A 22,030-nucleotide genomic window follows, 5' to 3' on the forward strand; every position below is an offset into this window, starting at 1 on the left:
TTTTCAGACTTTTTATTGGACAGTGATGTGAAAAACATTGATATAGCACAGCTGGACCTGAATAAACTACACATTAATTTCTGGTACCCTTATTATAGAGTCATGCTCGTTTGGTGTCCATTAATAACTAAGTGATCCAAGCATCCTATCCAGTCTTTTTTTAATGTTCCCAAATTGTCTCTTCAGCCACATCGCTGGGGATTTTGTTCAGATTGTGACACCTCTCTGTGTGAAGAAGTGTCTCCTGTTTTCTGTCTTGAATGCCTTGAAGCCCAATTTCCATGTGTGTCCCCGGGTCCGTGTGTCCCTGCTGATCTGGAAAAGCTCCTCTGGTTTGATGCGGTCCTCTATTTCTCCTTCCTTAGCTTCTCCTGGTTTCCAGAGATGAGTGGTGGCAAAGCATAATGATCGTATCAGCCTCCAGAGCTGTCCAAAAACGATGCCTGATGTGTCACATTCGTGGGCTCACAACACACACTTTTCCTCTGTTGTTGCACATTCACAAGCCCAGAGTCTCACAAAATAATAAACAGCTGTCTGGAATAGATCTTGTTGAAATGGAATCAGTTATTGAAACATGCATACCTTAATCAGAAAGCTGATGATTAAAAGTAGGTTATTTGCAAAGCAATCTGTAAAGCTAAATTACAGAGTCACTCCAGTATTCTTGTGTATGTTGTATTTTCAAATTACAATCAAGCGGGATTGAAAATGTCACCTATAGACCTTTTGGTATAGAAGCCATTAAGCATTTTTTTTATTTGTTTGCAATCCTTAAATACAGTACATGAATTTAATAAATAAATAAGTGTGTGAGTGTTGTAATAATGGGACAGATTCCTCTGAACCTTAACGTGGGTATACACAAATAAATCTTCAGAATTAAAAGATGTTGGCAGTTTTCTATTTTTGTCTTGAGGCGTTCCCACAGATAAAGCATCGAGAGCTTCCAGGCGTCAACCTCCAGTATTGTTCGGCTTCCAGAACCTGCTACAGAGAATAAAGGTCATCTTTTTGGCCCCTAGGCAGACTATCTTCTCCGACGACAGGGGAGTCAAAATGTCAAACTTTAATCCTCTTTAATTCGTTTTTATATCTAGCCTGGAAAATATCAATCCTCCTGTTTGGGCAGTGAAGTAAGGTTTAGGGTGTAGAATGGGACATCTGTCTTTTTTTTGTCAGGTTTTAAGCCATTTGCTGTTGCCGCTGCTGCTGCAAGCTTCGTTTGTGATGAATTATTCTGATTGAACGTGATTGTATTAGGAATCACAATGTGGAATCAAACGCCAAGCCCGAAAAAACTGGATTGGGAAAATGGTCTGTGAGATCTGAGAGTGATAGTGCGTCTCGTTGGATGTGGATGCGTCTTAGTTACATATCAAGTAAACAAAGGACATATGTATAGGATCTAACTCCCAAATCCCACACAACTTCATAAATTTTCTGCTCGTTTGTTTTCTCGTTTGTTTTACTTTAGCCACTTGTTGGGCCAGATCAAAACAAATGAACAGATATTATAAATTCAGCTTCCCTGCTGTCTAAGAAACAAGGTAATTGAATAAGGACAACTGCGGTGTAGAGCGATCATTGTCCTTTCTACTTTATTTTATATCACAAACATCGGAGCTTTGCTTTTCCACAAACAAGAGAACGCGACGCAAACCACGGAAAGGGTTAATATGTCACCGCAACACAGAAGTGGGTTAGGTTTGCAATACAGACAGGAGGCTTTCCAATCTTTTAATCCCAGCTACTCGGCAGATAAATCCGCGAGGTTCATTTTCTTCCAGTTCGCTGCTCGTGCGTTCCCAAAAGTAATGAACAACCAGCGTCACCTTTCAGCCCCGTGCGACTGATAGAATATCTGGCCCTGGGATTATTACCTTTGCTGGCCTTTGCTGTCTTAGTGGCAGATTGCGAAAAGGACTTTTTGGAAGGTTATTTGACGTTTGCTGAGCCACCGTCCGCGGCGCCGCACGCACGTATGCACAGCCTGTGCCGAGGGAGTGTTATATCTGGACAATAGGAGGGATAGATTGAAATCCACCCAGAGCAATTCGTTTCTGCCACATGCCAGCTTTGTTTAAACGCAGGGGCATCGTGCTTCATCTACCCTCTGTGGCACTAATGACAGTGCCTCTCCTCCAAGGGCACATCTCTCTGGGGTGCCCAACCTGAGACGGATCGTTTTATTTTACCTGTACTTCCTGAACTCTCTCTGACCCAACCCCACCTCCACCGATTGAGCTTTGCTTTGCTCAGCGAGGCAAGAAATCGCCTGTTCTTCAGTGGAACGCATTGACTCCCAAATAGCACTACTATAGATACAACCATTACTAAATATATATTATTTTGTTAAAGTACTGTGATTATGGTAACTTTCTTCTCCTGATTCTACTTCTACTGCTACTACTTCTCATAATAATAAGTCACAACAATAATAGTTCTTGTCATCATCATTTTCCTCATTATTTCCCCTCGCAAATACAAAATAGTTTAGAAACAAGGGATTGATATAATGTATTCAAGAGAAAGTGTTCTTATGTTCTTTCTGTTTGTGTCCCAAGCTACTCCTTTCACCAAACACAGTGCGGCAGATTTTCTTTTCAGATTGTACTCGGCGCTCTGATATAAGAAGTAATATCTTTCGGGAGTTGGTTTGCAAGGCCAGCAGAAGAGAACGCTGGGGAGTGAAACCCCAATGCTGAACTGTCCCTGAGTTCAAAACCTTAAAGCCTCTTTTTCTACTTGAGTTCCTAATTGAAGCCAGTCCCTCTGGTTAATGATTCACTCTTTTTGCCAGGAAAGAAGCCCATGTCGACCACAAAGGCATTTAAGAAGCTTTTAAGTTCCCTCCCCTATCTAAACCTGCAGAACTTACCTTAACCTCATGAAAACTGTTTTCAACTCGCATGCCTTATATGCAAGAGATCTGGATTCAGGGTCTTGTGAGTTTTAATCTCGGGGTGTCCAAAATAAAACGATGGTCTTGTTTCTGCCAGCCATGTTCGCCGAATCAGCGCGACTGTTTTAAAGAATGTAAGTACAAGTTGATGGACAATAGGGTCCCAAAAGCCCTTTCCAGAATTTGTCAAGGGCCATTCCTCACTTCATTAAGAGGTTATTTTCTCCCCAAAAATGTGAGCGACACAATCTGAAAATTACAGTGTGGACAGGGCGTATATATAATTTTTTTGGTATTGCTCACACTTTGACATACTGGGTAGATCCGAAGCCAATCAAATCAAATCAAAAAGGCCCTCTTTAGCAAACACCTGACGTCTGTGCGACCAATTTTCCACTCTATACCCCTGTCACCTTGCACGTTTTCCTTAATTCCTCACCGCCCGTTATAATGCAACTGTCTGAGATTGAAACCACTAACAGTGATTGATCTTCTCGGTGGCTCTCAGTCTCCTGGTGGCCGTGGGGACGTGTACTCCCCACACGTTGGGTAACCTGTGAAAGGCGAGCTCAGCTTTAGCCTGCAGCGGGGCTGTGTTTGCCTTATTAAAACAGATTGAAATATCTATTTGCCAGGCTCGGTGGCATTTAATCTTCTTCAGTTCCCATTTTGTTACCTGTTTGAAGTGGATTTATTTTCTGGGTTTCGTCTAAAACAAATGAAACAGAAAATTGCCGAATGTGACTCCGAGGCAAGGCTCTGTCTTTCCACACAACCTGAGACGGCTCGAGGCGCTGCAGCGTTCAACGGTAAAGGACAAATAGTTTATTATTAGAGGATTCGTTTTGTGACTCTCCTTTTTATGTTTTTTCTCTTTTCTTTTTTCTCAGCAGGACTGTACTTCTCCTTTTAAAAGACTTAATTGCTTTTTGTTTTGTTGCCTCCTCTGCTCTGTGTGGGTAACTAGCCTCTTGGAAATGATCAACACCATGGAAAACAAAATGGCCCTTATCAAAATGTTCCACATATATATGTGTGATGTATGATATCTATTGATTTGTCTCTCTGGTATAAACAGAAGCATTTGGCTTGTTTCTGGATGCCAGGAGCCGCGGGGTTATGAATGGGAAATGGGATTCAAATCTACTTGGAAGTATCCAGATTCTTATAGCTGATTACCTTATTATTCCTGTAATTCAAATCCCATTTACCTGAAATGAATATGTTTTAATGTACACAGCATGCAATTACGGTCTGAAAACCAGTTGAACCTCATCTTATTGGAGCCACTGTGTGCGTCCTGTGCTCATTTGTTTTGGAAGTCATCAAATAACATTTTCCCCCATTTTTATACGAGAAGTCCTCTTTACAGTGACTTTAAAATAAAACAAAATAAAACTTAAACTGTGGGAAGGAAAGCTGAAGTACTTTCTGCTTACGTGTTGCCTTTTCAGCCTTTTTGATTACATTATTTATTGATCACGTGTAAAGTTGGACGAACCATCATCATAATAACCATTGATGGAGGGTGAAACTGTCAATCTGTAGCCGTTATATTCCATTTTCTATTGAGCATGAAAGAAAATGTTGCATTCAGTCATTTGAAAACAGGTTGTGAGTTTATGAAGAGTGATTAGACACTCATATCTGTTTTATAGCAATAATCTCTCATGATTGATGCCTCAAATGCAAAAAGGACCCTTTGTCTTGAGTTGCAGCTTTAGCATTTTGCATGCTAGGCATGACAGAATACACCTGTGAAAACTAGTTTGCTAGGCCTATTTCATGTGTCTTTCCCTAGGTATCCGTGCCATAAAACTCAGGGTACGACTTGAATGCGCCCAGCAGGCACAACTTTATTTTAAAATTTTGCATAAAAAAGTATCAGATTGATAATGGGATATAATAATGATTCATGTAAACTCAGAGTTTAATTTCGGCTTAATTCATGTAAATTACAATCTACTGCCATTACTGCTTCCCCAGACCCAATTGCCTCCTTTTATTATTGGAATCAATCTTCATTTCTGAAATCTACCCTGAAGAGGTACCAAATTGAGTACTCATCTCATTTTCCTCAAATTTTTGTCCTCGTATGTGCAATTCCTTGTGAAATTACCGCAGAGGAATGTGAGGACTGCGAATAAAACTGGCAGCTTCATTCTATGCTTTCTTCTTCGTAGAAAAAACACAAAAAAACAAATTGGTGAAAGCATTAGACTCGTTGTAACTGTTGTATCATGATTCCTGACTGCGATCGCTCTTTTTTCTGGCAACTGATGAAGAAAACGCACATTATTAATATTTTTAAATCCTGCTGTGGTATCTCTTGCATCCGGGCCCGGGCAGCCATGGGATTGGGCAAAGGGAAGCGAAGTGTTAATTCCAGAGACCAACAGGCCAGCATCCTGCATGCATCAGAGAGAAGCTGTCTGCCGCTGCTGGCCCCCAGAGCAGCTAAGGGCCAGGTGTGTGCACAGCAACCTGCGTCTCCCCTTCCACCACTGGAAGCCACCAGATTGACAGGGTGGCTCAAGGTCCTTCTTGATATGCCATCCAGAGAGCGTAGGGCTTGCTGACCCAGCCAGACAGCTGTGCCTCGCAAAGTACTGCCAGAGCCCTGGTCACCTGCGGTCATCCCGGCCCTCGCGTTCTCCAGCGCCAGCCTCCCGTTTTGATGAAATCGGCAGACTGGCAGTGAACGAGATCCCGGGGATAAAGCGTGGCTGACTGAATCCCTTCTCTCACTTACCTCCGCGCGCCGATGTCTCTGGCAGATTGTCTACATCGATCTTAGGGAGGTTAAAATTTGCCCACCCCAGCACACACACATCAAAAGTGTGTTTATTAAAATTAAATCTGTCTGCTGAAATCTAACTGGGGGGGAAAAACACATAAAGGGGGAAGATAAGGTTATTGTGGACACACAGGCACAATGATTTAAGGAAAGGTCTGTGCTTTCTTGGCTGCTCTAGGATGGATCAATCAGCCAGCGTTCAAATGCTTATTCTTTACTCGAAACACAGAATCATCCCCAATACATGATTCACCCAGTCCCACAATATTGCAACTGAATAAATTACACAAATAGGTCAAGTTGCTTAGGGGAAAGGAAAATTATATATATTTTTTTATAATATAAAGACCAAGGGGAAAAAAAACGGAATATACACTTTTTCTTGCATTTCTTAGAATCGTTTTATCCTTTACAGAAAGTCAGTTTTTAGGGCTGTCCCCAGACAATAAAATAAAGGACCTGCACTCGTATCTGTTCTCTAGTGGCCTAATAACTGATTTCAAAGGTGCAACTTAATATCTTGAAGCTTTGGTAGAAATTAAACAAACACATAATTCAGTCTTACCTTTACCTTTACATATATTTATAGAATCAATCAATCTCCCCCATACTACATAGCAGAAGTCCTTAGACTGTACCCTGTTAAATAACAAAACTGTTCTCTTAAGTGTGGTTTAATATGTTAATGGGGCCAGTTCCCAAAGATAGGTATTTCTATGTCAGATATAAATACTATGTAGAATACTGTTTGTTGCTAAAACAGTCATCCTTAGGGAAGAAAGAGATAAGTATGATTTAATGTGGAATACATGGGGATCTCGACCACTATAATGGATAATGAAAAAGACCTAGAGCTAGACCTTATGCAATTATGTCATTAAAGAAAGAAGCTAACGTAGCAAATGGCAGCGTTCCTTCAGGATAAGAATAGTTTTGACACCTTTAAGTTAATCTTCGAGTTATATACGTTTTAAAATCTTTTTACGGCTGCGTTTTAAATTACCTCACGCACCAAAGTCATGTTATTCTATAAATGTCACGTCCCTTTAGGCACATGTGAATGTATGCATGCTTAAGTAAATACAGTATATATAGAAGTTCACTCAATATGTGCTGTTTTACTGTAGAGAGAGGGAGGGACGGAGGGAGAACATAACCTTTCAGAAGAGACGTGTCCCATCGTCAGGACACTGTTTCCATCGCTGACTGATCTGTGTGTTGAGTGTTTGTCAATTCATATTTATGCCCCGGCATTTCTTTAAGATACCTAAAAGAGATTCTCAGTTGATTAAGTCTTCACTGCTCAGTGTTTTTTTTTTTTTTGTACTTGCAGATGGGATTTGTATTCCCCTTATGCATATATTATGCTTGGATGGTTTTTTGGGGCTCAATGGAGAACCGTTGACTGAAATTTCAAAGAGTTCCGATGTGTCTTCATTCTCTTACGGTACAGAGACAGATATTCAAATTTTTTTTTTTTTTTTTCCCCCAAATGATACGCTTGGGATTTCAGGAAAAATGCTCATATCCTCAGCTATATCAGGTTTCCATTAAATGGCATAACATATTGGATAGGACATTTTCTACTATTGACAGAAACCAGGTAAAAATGGGACTAAATAGGATATTCTGTCGAAAAAAACTCGCAATATATTCCTCGATAGTTTGTTTCTGGAAGTCTTATTCCTTACTTTTCAGTTATATTTTCCTAGTCCCATAATTTCATCCCTTTTTTTAAAGTATATACATATTCTGGTGTTATGCTATGTTATTCATATCCTATAAATATAAAAGCTACAGTATTCATCCAAAACTTTATATGATATGTCTTTCCATTTTATTTTTAATACATATTTGTTGCATTTCCTGTAAAATGAGCGATTCATGTTTTAGTTTTTTTGTGGAGGGTTGTATTTCTCACAATAGCTAACCAGCTTTCTGCAGCGACTAAAATCACTTAAATATGATTGAGACAGTATGGACTGATAGCACTTGGTTTTATGAAACCCATTTGCGCTGCATGCCATTAGACTAGCAAGCGGAGAGAACAAGTGGGCATTATTAAGAGCAGACAGTACAAGTTATGAAGCATGTAGGAAATGAAATGACAGCAACGAGCAGGTAATATGAATAACTCAGTCCTACTTTAAGAGTTGGGCCAAGATTTCCACACTCTCTCTCTCGCTATGTCTACGTGGATGCCTGGGGCTCACTGATCCACACTGGAATGGCTAAACAGTGTCAAACTTTGACATAAAAGTGAGTTTTGTCACAGAATTGCTGCACATCAGGGTTTAAAATTCTAGTGCTTTTTATTCAGTTAGTTTGTTTCCCCCATTCAAGTAACTCTTGCAAGACGTTAGACCAGTAGAGCTCGATTCATTACAATAGATCGGACACGAACGCAAGTTCAAAAGATACAAATGTCTCTTTATTATAGAACAAAGTTACAATGCCTATGCTGAATAAAAAAAATAACAATAAGAGACAGTTATTTAAAATGGAAGACAAAGGGCTCAAAGTTACTCTCTGTAATGATTATAATAGAAAATATCTATCTATGCTAGATATATATATATATATATATATATATATATATATATATATAACAAACATTCAAAAGTGTAATAGAACTGGATTATGCAAAAAGAAATGTGAATTGTGTAACAGCAACTTTCAGGATTCCTATGAGGTTGGCCACCCTAGTCAGGAGCTGATAAGGATGCAGGCAGGGACTCGGGAAGTGTGTCCGTAAAGTGAGGAACAACGCTTCGGCGGTGCTAGGTTCCTGCGATCTTTCGAATGTAAATCTAAAAGATGATTGCACGAATAAGGAGGCTCAGTCGCTTAGATATTCCACTGATGCGACGGCTCTTCCTCGGGTCGTGTAGGGCTCTGGCGGGGATCCAGACACAGTTCTCTGGGAGAGACGAGGGCTGTGTTGGTGAATTGAGGACAAACCGTCTTTAGCGCAGATTGAGGAGCGACTGGAATTAATTATTACAATTAAGTTTGACGGTCAAAAATGTTCAAACTAGACACTATCCCAAGGCTGAGGCTGTAGGCCTGGGTCCGGGCCCTCATGGTACGTTCCTCATTGGTGGATACCATGTAGGCTATATACATTGCCTGCTGATGGGCTGTCCATCAGGTAGCTGTAAGGGGATTTGCATCCTTTGATCGTGAGATGTGGTGGGCTGATCGATTCGTATATTTGGAATGTGTTAGAAGGTGTCATCTCCTAAAATGTCTTTCTGTCAAGATGTCTTTATGCACACTAAACACTGTTCATTTACACATTTAAATATACTATGTGTCTGTTACGTGCTTTAACATATTTTTTCAGCACTGAGGCAACTGGCTTATTACCTCTGTATCATGCAAGCTCATTAATGCCACAGGATAGTAATTAAGATACTGATTGTACTATCAGTGCTTGTCCTTTGATTCGTTGTTGGCTTTGATTCGTCACACAGCAGTGGTTTGGGAGCTGGGGATGCCTCTCTGCAGTACCAGTGCAGCAGCATCGAGGAGAAGGAGGAGAAAGAGGGCTGGTGCTTAAGGATTTAATATGCTTGGTAAATAAAAGTTGAGGCAAGTGGATAATTAAACAGCTGCCACCCAGCGAGTCAGCGCAGACAAAGGGAGACGGTATCAAGCCTGTTATTTGCAGCCCGTGAAGCGGTTTGAGTCTGTAAACGTCAGAGATGTTTACAGCCGGCTCAATTAGCGTGCTTTAACGTACAGGTGTCCCAGCAGAACGCCTTGGTGTCTCTTGCTCCTTTGAGAATGTGTAAGTGTGCGGTTGTTGTTCTCTCTCTCTTCTGTCTCTTCAGGAATATAGATGTATTTATTCTTTAAACAAAGAGCAGTGCTCCTATATTTTCTTATACATTTTGAATGAACCTTTGTCTTTTAGTCTCACAGTCATCCCATCGCATCAGTCTGTGGCTTGAATACTTGGTAGTCTGTCATGGTCAGTGTCAGCATCGACTGAGCAAAATCAGGCGCCTAGAGCATTAACACACCTTCTCGGAGGCAAAAGGATGCCGACAACAGTACGGATTATTCTTTCGAAATATTGAGTAGAAATGTGTGCACATGAATGGACATACATTCCTACCTGTTCTGCATGTGGGTCATCCCTTCTCATCTGGATAAGATTGCTACATATGGAGGACTTGGGCATCACGATACTCAACTCAGTATCCGTAAAGGCGTAAAATAAATATTTGAAGAAAGACGCAACTAAAAGCTGCATTTTGAGGAGGTTACACACTGATTAGTCAGCTATGGGAGATATTTATGCGTTGAGGAATCTTTATATTAAAGACCTAGTTCTCACTTTAATGTTTTAGGGGCGTTGTTGACTTTTGACTGTTCTTTGAAAAGATTGCAGATCCAGTTACGTCAGCAATACAGCACAGGTAGATCACAAGACATCAATACTGCTATTTCCTCCGGTTTCCTCTATGCAGCCTCCGGTTGAGAACCCCCTTCTGTCTCATACACACCTTGTTTGCTTGTCAGTGCATCTGCAAATTGCTGTCAGTGTTAGAAGAAAGTGTTTTTTGTTTTGTTCCCTCCCCCCCACACACACAACTCCCATTAGCTTCTTTTAATCATTCTTGTGATGGAATTCGATATGCCAGGGGCCTTCAGTGCCCTGCAACCAGTTAATGTAAGCTAATTAGAGCCGTACACAATTTTTCACATTTTCACAGTTTATGTACTTGAAAATGATACCAGTGCGTGGGCTTGCCAATGAGACTTGGAGGGCCTTCGCAGGAGAGACGGGATGCTTAGAACACATTTTCCGCCGTGCCTGTGTGTGAATGATCTGCCTTTGATGTCAGTGAGGGTTTAGCTGAAATGCGCAGCCTTGTCTCCAGCCGTAGATGCCGTGCTGCAGAGTGGGCTGGCACTTCCCTGACACTTGTTTTTGCATCTCCGACACTCCCGTCTGATACGGTACGAAGGTGAAGGAACAGATGGCGCATAGACAACTAAAATGTTTGGCATGGCCCCACGTGTGTCGCCCGTCTTGTGAGTTTAAACTTCAGGAATAGTCTATGGGATCTGTATTATAGTGAGACCATTAGAAGGAGCTGAATTTAAGTGTTCAAGATCATATCGCCCTTTCCTCAGTATCCTTTATCTTTCAGTTTCTGTAAACGGCACATTTTGAGGAAGCATTTCCAACAAGGTCGATTCATTTTTTTTTTTTTTTTTACTTTAAGGTGAGATTAAACGTGCTCACTTACTGCTCTGATGATACTGTCAATCAAGAATCGCCACAAATGAAATCACAGTGAAACTTTAGCCTCAGTAGTTAATTTAGGATGATTTCTTCTGGAATAGGGGATGGATCTACACTTCATGCACCATAAAGCAGAAAAAAAACAATAATGAATGTATCTTCGTCTTTAAAAACCTGGAAAGACGAGCAATGTATTTAAGAATGTGATTCCATAACAACGCATGATCTCAATCGGATTAGTCTTCTTCAGTCTGTGACAACATTCAATAGCAAATCATTCTATATCCAATGTCCTACTACAAAAGGTATCTAAAAACATCTTTCAAAACGTTCCACAAATCAGACATTGGCTAGTGGGGTTTTAAACATTTCGCATGGTGAATAGATCCACTGTTAGCAGCAGATGACAGTTGGTATAAACCATGCACTTTAAAGTGTTTAAAGCCCAGATATTTCACAATGGAGTATTGTACTCCTCAAACTAAATTAGCTTTTAGTCTTTCCACAGTGAGACACTGGGGCACAACATTGAATGAACATTTACCGTAAGAAACTGCCTTCGTGGTGGAAGATTAAATTAAATATATAATCTCCAGGCAGCAATATTGACTTATTTTTTTAGTGTCTTTATATTCCTAATTTAATTTCATAACCCTGTTCCATGTGTGGTTTAAGGAGGGCACTGTTTTCAAGCTTATACAGCCAGAGTGAAAACACAAGTCTGTCTCTGACATGTCCTGTGGACTTTCAATCCCACAGTGCTAGCCGGCTCAGTACATCCCCGAATCTCCCAGAAATAGCCACTCTTGAGTAAGGACACACTGTCAGCTACAGCATTAAGTTCTTAATGTGTATGAACTTCAAAATGACTGACAGCACACCCTCGGTTTGGCAAGCCTGTGTCCAGCATTTATTTACATGCCAGAAGGCAAGACATTAATCTAGAACTAAAGTAGTCAGAAATGAAACTGAGCTACAACTTGGGCACAGTCGTAAGTGTGAGAATGTGTGACAAATAAGTAAAATACAAGGTACAAACTGACTCAGCTGTTGTGTCTTTGCCCATCTTTTTCTGCTATAGCGAGGGACACCCGGTCTGTATGAGTGTACTTATAAAGAGTGATATAATTCTCATACGACTGGCAGTGCTTTTGGGTACTCACTGTTTCCTGGAAGAGTTGTGAGCAAATCTGATTTATATTCATGCCTGGTGTCAAATGAGCATCACGGCTGAGGAGCTAACTAACTGCAAGTAGGACAATAAAGTGTGATATTTTGAGGACTGCATGTGAACATGTTTAACTATTTATCATCACATTTCTTAGCAAACTCCCTTAGCCCTTATTATTTCAATTGTAACAATATATCACATTATTTTTACTTACACTGACCCATTTATATAGCTGGGTTTATTCTGGAGTAATCCAGGTACAATATCTTGCTCAAGGGTTCAACAGCAGTGTCTTCTACCTGGGATTGAACCCACAACTGTCCACTCCAGAGCCCTGAGTCCAGAGCCTTGACCGCTACACACACTCCCATCCTGCAGCTTTTAAATTGTGAATGGACTTCTCAGAACCTTGTGAGCTATATGTATCTTCCAGATCTTGGATTCATGTGGTTGTGTGGATGCTGTGGTGGTTTGCAGCCAAAGGTTATATCCAAATGTTGTTTTGGTAACACTTTATAAGAAGGTACTGCTTATGAATGTGTTGTTAATGATTTATAAATGTTTAAATCAGTTATAATCAAAAAGTGTTAATCAAAGTTATAATATTTAAACTTTTTAGACATGTGTTTGACTTTGTGACATTCCATTCTATTGCTATAATGGAGTTATAATTAGTACATAATGCATGGTTGAAGTATCTATTAAACATGTATACATAATTAATAACACATTAATAAGCAGCACCATGCTATAAAGTGTTTTCAGGATTTAAATTTAACAGCCAACCAATTTAGTTTGACCATGATTTGAAAATAATGTATATAAATGCTAGGCAGTACTTTATATAAACAAAAAGAAATTAAAACAATAAAAGCAGGGTGGTGTTTTATCTGTTTGTTTGTTTGTTTGCTGATGAGACTCTTGTCATTTAGCACTCATCAGAGCGTTCTCAAATTCTCCCTTGAGGAATCGGAGAATCCGGCTAAACTAATGAGGCTGCAGGATCCCTGACTGTTAATACCAGAGATGGACTATTAGAAATATTAGGTTCTTCGGCGCCAGTGACCGTATAATCTGGTCTTTTTAAATCCCCAATCTAACAGTTTACAGCCTTTTTCCCAATCTTGGACAACTTCACGGACTGTTTTCTATAGCTGTATCTTTTCCGCTTATTTTATTTCCTTCATGTTAAGTATCTTATTATGTGTATTCTCCATGATTTCTTAATCGTTTCTGCTAGCGTTGCTATTTGCTGTAATACCTAGGGACTTCGGGAAAATGGTCCCTTAAAAAAAGAAAAGGATTTTCATAAGCTGATTGTCAAAAAGTAAGTTGGGGAAGATAACGGCTTAAGTACATCCCTGATGCGTTAAAGCCTTTGCATTGTTCTCCCTCACGTTGAATTGAGAAGGCTGCTTACTTTTTAGTTGGTTAGTTTGTTTGTTTGTTTAGTGGGGAGGGGGTGGTTGCCGGGTTTTCCCAAATGTCTGGTTAGTACAACAAATAGCAAGAGCAACTGAAATGAAAAGCTTTTCTACATCCTACAGTCTTTTCTGCCTCAAGTTCACAGGCTAATTGCATTTTACTGGTCACATGTATTTCTTTGCATTTACTGCACTACCTACACTTTGTCCTCTTCACTACAGTATATAAAATCAATGTAAACCACTGACATTTTTATGGCATTGTGTAACATTGCACATTTCTCTCACCGAAATGGTCTCCTCGCACAGAAGAGGCGTTTGTGTTTCGAGAATTGTCCATTCTGTCTTGGATAGTCATCAGCCAACACGAATCAATAATAAGAACAATAACAGCCTTTCAACTTGGTGTTACTGCCCACCAATCCACCGTCGTCGATAGCACACCTCAATATGTGCTTCATTTCTCTGCCATTCAGAGCTGGCTTTCACGAGAAGCCTTATTAAAGTGTATTAATTTAATCACCGAACCCACAGAATGTTTTTGCAGTGAAAGATTTCAATTGATAAGCTTCACCAAAGACTGTAGGTCATTAACAGCAGCTCAAGCTATTCAAGTAAATCCGCGCCACTTACTTTCACTGCATTAGTATTCATTCCTGTAGTTGCACACCCTCATCTTAAGAAACAATTGTACTTACACAATCTCATACTGAGATAGTATTGGGTGCTTCTGTCATGTCAATGGCAGGGAAAATTATTCGCTCAGTGATGTACTGGAAAGAGTCTTGGCGGTGAATTGGCAAAATAATAATATGATGAAATATTCTATCATGTTAAAATAACTGATTATCATTAGGCTGGTACAAAGACCATCGGGGGATAATTTGACAAGCCCCATCTCTTCTTTGGAGTCTTTTACCTGTCTTTAAAGCAAGAGCAGAAGAGATCCAAGTGTGATATCAACACAATGACCGTTGCAGACGTTGGTTGGGATAAATTGGCTCTCCCTGCTCAATTTATAGTGAGAGAGAGGCTTGATGAGATTCTCTAAACTGAGTTACTCTCATACATGACGAGCAAAACAGGTCAAACAATCGACCGTTCTTATTTTCTCATGCAGTTACCTCCTCTGAGTGTTGGGATTAATTAAGTTCTAAGGGTCATGTGTGACAAAGTGGTTCTTGTCTATAGACAGCCAAGACATGAGTGTGTTTCATTTCCCATGCATTACTGGTGCCTATCTGCTCCATCTGCACATAGATTAAAAAATTTAAAAGAAATACAGCAACCCAAGCAAATACTAACATGATGTTCTGATAAGGTGCTTAACTGGTCAGTGGACCTTAGAGTAATGTGTCTTTCAAGAGTTAATTACAACTTTGTGCGATTGGGGATTCTCAGGTATATTCAGCCAATCTTAACAGTGGATGATAAATGAAGGAACATTTTGTCTCTTTCCTTTTTTATTTTTTCTCCATTCTTTGTTAGTTTACCATATTAATTCCTGAGGCCAGGAGGCATTTCTGTGCACAAAAAACAAAGTAGCTGACCATATTTATGACACACGCACAGACAACTGCTTGACAAGACTCTTGGATCAATAACTTTTCCAGGAACTGGTTTTAAAGGCCTTCTCTTGTTAGTTACATAGTGTTTATGTTCCCTTCCTGTTGGGGCATTTTTATGTACATCTCCAGAGATTGTGTGAGTTCATCTTTAAGCACTAACATGTTTTTTGTATTATTAATCGACCTCGCTGAACAGGCCACACAACAAGGTGATTGTGTCTGCAATTTGCTAATGCTGTCAGGCTATCAATGAAATGTAATCAGTATGTTTGCTGCTTTGATTTGATTTTCCACCTAGTGAATCTATTCTCCTTCTGAACAGTCCGTCTGTCCTAATGCCCCCTTGTCAATGATTTTGATACTTCACTCTCAGGCTGAAAAAGAGAATAAATTGCAAATGAACAGACATATAATTTCAGTGTTACCCCCAGCAAAACAACAGCCTCCCTCTGGACTTGGTGCAAGCGAAACACATTTAAAAAAAACATTTAAAATTGCTGAAAATGCAACTGTCTTCATCTGCTTGTGTCCCAAGGTGTGATGGTCAACATGCAATGTTTACTGAACAGTCACAAAAGCATCTAACATCTGATCCGTAGTGGAAGTCTCTCCTAAACCCTCACCCCCCACCCCCCACCCCCCACGTGCGCACACACAGTTCTGTGCTTGAAGCTCCCCAGAAAATGACTGTTAGCTGTGTGTAGTCGTATTAATTAGGGATTAAAAAATCAGCTGATTAACTAATTACAGAATGTCTTACCTTTTGGGCTATAGGGTTTATTTGTTAATTGCTTCGCTATTGATAATGGCAAAGTCATTCTTGGAGGCTTCTTCTTTACTCTGAATTATCCTTGGGTCTGTTTGGCTTTAAAAATGTTTCCTTTTAATCCAAGAAATTGACTAATATGGGGTTACTGGTATATTTAATGTGATTAATAAAATATTGAGACTAGGCCACTGCCTGTGGAGTTCGAATCCTACCTTACAAATGGCTTTAGGTAGCACAGCATAATTTCTATAATGAAGTATGTATAGAGTATGTATAAAGTATAAAGTATAATGTATATGTATAATGTATAAAGTATGTATATGTATATACATTCTTCAATGTAAAGAGAAAATAAATGCAATTAATTATTTGTGTTCTCATAATTATAATGAAGAACAGATGTAATGAGAAGCACAAGAGTCAGTGTGTAGCACTGTGTATAGATAGTCAATTAGCTTTAACTCATGTTAAATATGAGTTGTCATCATTTGCACGTCAACTCAATGATAGACTCGACTCTATGATCGTTTACCTCTTGCCCTTTCGTGGGATACAACTATTTCCTTTCATTCGCATTTTAAAGAAAGGGAAAACAACTGTTTGGGGAAAGGGACTGATTGTGCTGCCTTAAGTGTCTTTTGCTTTTCCACGGGGAGTACTTAAAATGTGTAACTGTGAGTATGTCTTGATGGATGTTCTGCTTGATTGGTGTAAACAAACCTGTGCTGGGACATCACACAGAGTAATGCTTATCGACAGGTGCTAAAAAAAAACAGCCAGTCGTGTCACTCAGCTGGGACCTTTAGCGGAAAGCTCTGTGTGAATGCCCAGGGATGAAAACAAACAAAAAAGGAAAACAAAGAGAGGAAAAAACATGCACTCACTGTAATAAAGGTGAATTGAACCATGACGCTTTATCTAGCAATGCTTGAGACAGCTTAGCTCAGTATACGCAATTGTTACTCAGTGTTTAAGCTCAATAAAAATCCCGAACTGCAGCCGAGAACCTTATCTGTGAAAATCTCCCGTCAATCCAATATTCAAGCGACCTGTGGAAATAATAACCTCGCATTGATTTTAGGAAGAACTTGTTTTGTGGTGAAATACAGAATAATAGACACATGAAAGGGGCTTTTTTTTTCCTGACAATAATTATCTGGCATTTTTTCTGATATCGCTTTATGTGATGTCTGCACACTGTAATTAAAAGTCTTTCAATCAAAGGCAAATTAAAATCTCAAGGTGTGCAGACAGATGGGTTTGAGGAAAATGTGGATTCGTTTCAGGATTCTGTTTGGTTTAGATCTCGATCCACACGTAGGACAGAGATGTCAGCTTGACAGGCATCTGTTGATAATATTTGTTTTGGTTCATTAATGCTACTAATTATACCTTTTACACGAGTGCCATTTTCAAATGACATTCACAGGCACAAAATGCTCCGTACTGGTTTGTTACACCTGAGCAGCCAGCCTTGTTGTGTTTATTAAAATGCTTCTCAAACAACCTGCCTTTCACCACATTTTCAGTTCCTGTAAAATCCATCGCTTTTATTTGAGCATTTCTCAGAGCAGATTTCCACACTTACAGGGCGATCTTTAAAGCGTTTTTCCTCCAAAGTAAATATTTTCCTCGGTCACAGCATTGCATGTGGTCTTTTTTCATCAGAATGCACACAAACATTTTTTCCAGTGAATCTATAACACCAAAAAAGACATTTTTAACACTCTTTGAACAGGTTAGAGAAAGCTTCTTCATAGTATTTTCTCCCAAAAGCTCATCACTCTAATTTTTTGGCTTGATTATGTTTCTTTGTATTTAGTTACAATGAGTGTGGCGTCTGAAACATTTGGATTCATAAGAAATCTGGCATCAAAACAGGGAAATGTTGAATCTAAAAAGAATCTAAAGCACATAATCAACAGTCAACATGTTGTTGTTGTTTTGTTATTATAGACATTTTCATGATGAATACAGTCCAAACATTTTCATTGCTTTCGTTGCTTGGACCTAGCTCTGGCTCCTGTGCTTATTTGATTTATAAAGTAAGACCCACGCATACCTTTCAGATAGCGGACAAACAAAACCATGGCACTCATATAATACACATGAAACCTGTTTGTTTGTGAATTATGTATTGATGACATTGGACTGCCCACAAGACACAAAAACAAAAGCGAAACATTGTCTATCAAAGATAGACACAAATAAGACCAGAGAGTCCAAATTATGTAAGAACGAGGTTTGCCGGCCGATTCGAGGTTGCCACAGGTAAAACTCTGCACAACTTCTCCAGCAGAATAATCACAAACTCTAAATTCATATTACTTTCCATAATCCAATGAGGTTGTTATTCTTTTGTACCAAGTATTGCGTTTCGCTTGATCTAATCACATGGATAATGTGTCCCTGGAAGGCTTAGGGGAATTCTGGGACGATCCTCTAAACCTGGGTGATTTAGGGTAAACAAGAACAGGTGGCAAAGCTGGCCGGGCTTCATGTGACATAAAGCATACCTTCGATCTTCAGACTAGTTTCTTAGTGGTTTCCAGCTAACAACTCTTGCCATTGGTTCTTCTCCGATACACAGTGAGATGTTGGATGAGAGGTTGCTGAGGTGTGTGTGTGTGAGAGAGAGAGAGAGAGAGATGGTTGTAGTGGAGTGTATTAAGTCTCTATATGGGTCTGTTGTGTAGCTTTTATTCTCCAATTCTATAAGAGGGAGAACCTAACCATGAAGGCTTATGGTTTTAAAGTGGCTCTCTCATAGCAAAGCGCTTCACAATTATGCCCCAGCTGAATGACCAGCATTTTTCCTTCCAGTGCTTTTAGGACTCCTGCAGGAAAACAACAATTTCTCCAGAAGTAATGTCATTATTTTTTTAAACGCTGTCCTCAGTGATTTCAGTACTTGTAGTCCACCAAACACAAGGTGGTCTTAACTAAGGAGCTTAATAGTGTAATAGGATAGCTTTTTTGAATAAGCACAAGAAGGCTCTGACACAGAGTGAACACAAATCATGTTCTTTATTTCTCACTCGCTCTTATATTCTGTAGAACTGGCAGTGGAAGAACTGCTGAAATCGAAAGGAATAACAGGAGGGTTACTCCGGCACGAATGTACAAACTTGGGAGAGAAGGAGATCACCATATGGGTAAATGCAACACAAAGGGAAACGGACAGATAAACTAAAAGGGGTGAACTCACATTTTCACAGTAAAAGTATTTACAGTTCAGGGGTCCGTTTCCCATCAGGCCCTGCGGGGCTTCCTCATATTGATGAGCCTGGGCGACTCTAACTGTCCATGACTGTCACAATAGGAACAAAATGTTTCCTTTTTAAGTGGTATTATTGTAAACAGTATTGAGAGCAAAAATATATTTCATGTTACTTTAGTTTTTTTCTATTTTCTCAAGAGCTAACCTTGTATTAAACAATCAAATGTGAGAAAACTCGCTCTAGAGAATGAGATTGATATTAGAAGAGAGCAGACATTGACTTGGATAAGCAAACAAACTCAAAACCGCACACAGCACCCATAAGCTGGTTTAATTTGTTGACTGTAATGAACAACATTTAATAATGTTGAATTTGCTGAACTCCTGAACTTTGCCCCTTCAGCTGAGTACAGTTTTTGTGTACATTAATTTGTTGGCCTTTGTTGTACACAATAAACCAAGGCAACTAGTGGTGCTTACATCCCTAATTCCCTATATATATATATATATATATATATACACTCACCTAAAGGATTATTAGGAACACCTGTTCAATTTCTCATTAATGCAATTATCTAACCAACCAATCACATGGCAGTTGCTTCAATGCATTTAGGGGTGTGGTCCTGGTCAAGACAATCTCCTGAACTCCAAACTGAATGACTGAATGGGAAAGAAAGGTGATTTAAGCAATTTTGAGCGTGGCATGGTTGTTGGTGCCAGACGGGCCGGTCTGAGTATTTCACAATCTGCTCAGTTACTGGGATTTTCACGCACAACCATTTCTAGGGTTTACAAAGAATGGTGTGAAAAGGGAAAAACATCCAGTATGCGGCAGTCCTGTGGGCGAAAATGCCTTGTTGATGCTAGAGGTCAGAGGAGAATGGGCCGACTGATTCAAGCTGATAGAAGAGCAACTTTGACTGAAATAACCACTCGTTACAACCGAGGTATGCAGCAAAGCATTTGTGAAGCCACAACACGTACAACCTTGAGGCGGATGGGCTACAACAGCAGAAGACCCCACCGGGTACCACTCATCTCCACTACAAATAGGAAAAAGAGGCTACAATTTGCACAAGCTCACCAAAATTGGACAGTTGAAGACTGGAAAAATGTTGCCTGGTCTGATGAGTCTCGATTTCTGTTGAGACATTCAGATGGTAGAGTCAGAATTTGGCGTAAACAGAATGAGAACATGGATCCATCATGCCTTGTTACCACTGTGCAGGCTGGTGGTGGTGGTGTAATGGTGTGGGGGATGTTTTCTTGGCACACTTTAGGCCCCTTAGTGCCAATTGGGCATCGTGTAAATGCCACGGCCTACCTGAGCATTGTTTCTGACCATGTCCATCCCTTTATGACCACCATGTACCCATCCTCTGATGGCTACTTCCAGCAGGATAATGCACCATGTCACAAAGGTGGAATCATTTCAAATTGGTTTCTTGAACATGACAATGAGTTCACTGTACTAAACTGGCCCCCACAGTCACCAGATCTCAACCCAATAGAGCATCTTTGGGATGTGGTGGAACGGGAGCTTCGTGCCCTGGATGTGCATCCCACAAATCTCCATCAACTGCAAGATGCTATCCTATCAATATGGGCCAACATTTCTAAAGAATGCTTTCAGCACCTTGTTGAATCAATGCCACGTAGAATTAAGGCAGTTCTGAAGGTGAAAGGGGGTCAAACACAGTATTAGTATGGTGTTCCTAATAATCCTTTAGGTGAGTGTATATATATATATATATATATATATATATATATATATCCAGAGTGGTTTGGGGCCCAGAATAATAATTTTGTCTACAGGCAGTCCACATCTGTTTATTTGTATTGATCGGATACATTTTACATTTATCAAATGATTACATTAAGAGCATTTTTTTTTTTTTAAGGGAAACCCTCCTCAGAACAGTTTCATGGTTAGACAGTCACATCCTTAGGGTGCTTCTGTTTTTATGTCCTGTTATTCATTAAAAACATCACAAGCCGTCTCACCTGTCTTTACAAACAATGGAATCCTCTTAAAAACCAATAATAGCATTTTGTTGTAAAATGACATTGCTATGACAGAATTATTTATATAATTGTAACGCATTAATAGAACATCTGCTTGCTATTGTAACTATGCTGTGGAGATAATATTATATTTTAAACCAGTATACAAAATGAATGGGATGGGATAAAATGAAAACAGATGGTGCTCAGTACAATATACTGCATATATAATAATGCGAAACAATAGAGTCTTTGAATTTGGATTAAGTAATATATAGTATGCTTTTTTTTTAAAGATTTATATATTTACTTACTTAATCGTTCATTTTTAGACAGGTGACTATATTGGATTTTTTGGGATATCTACTTTCACCCAAAGAGAAATCGAGTCTTCTTAGGCTTTTCACACGATCTTACTGAAGGAAAAGTAGCCTTGGATTTAAGTGCCTCCAGCAGTATTTAAGCCAATGTTATAACATGCATTTCTCCAGCATAAATAAGCTCACCGGTGGAATTGTATTTTAGATGTATTTTTTCTTTGTTTCTGCAGGATATCTGACAGTCACTATCGAGCCGCTTCCTCCTGTAGTTGTGGGAGACACTGTGACACTGAAATGCAACTTCAAGACCGATGGCAGGTTACGGGAGATAGTCTGGTACCGGGTATGTACACGTTCGGCTCTTTCAATAGCTGGGCATGAGGTTTGGGCACCTGGGGTAGACCTGCGTGTTGACCGTCGTGACACTATTGTATCCAATACTGGCCTGTTTCATATTTCCCATCTTTCCTTCAGTCTGTTTACATCTGTATATAGCTGTTGTGTGTTGTGGTTTCATAGAATAACTGTCCAACTTTACTCCAGACTTGGCTCTAGAGCAATCTTCTACTTTTAGACCAGTTGAGATGCA

General features: G+C 39.7%; 1 protein-coding gene across 2 annotated transcripts in view; it reads left to right on the top strand.

Annotated features, from left to right (window-relative positions):
- Window positions 1–22,030, top strand: part of LOC136713830 (immunoglobulin superfamily member 21) — a 193,712-nt gene that overhangs the window by 66,564 nt on the left and 105,118 nt on the right. For both annotated transcript variants that reach the window (XM_066691049.1, XM_066691050.1), the window contains exon 2: window positions 21,672–21,784. In XM_066691049.1, the coding sequence (XP_066547146.1) occupies window positions 21,672–21,784 (113 nt within the window). The remainder of the gene's footprint in view (window positions 1–21,671; window positions 21,785–22,030) is intronic.

The sequence above is a fragment of the Amia ocellicauda genome, chromosome 18, assembly GCF_036373705.1.
Source record: "Amia ocellicauda isolate fAmiCal2 chromosome 18, fAmiCal2.hap1, whole genome shotgun sequence".
Taxonomy (NCBI): domain Eukaryota; kingdom Metazoa; phylum Chordata; class Actinopteri; order Amiiformes; family Amiidae; genus Amia; species Amia ocellicauda.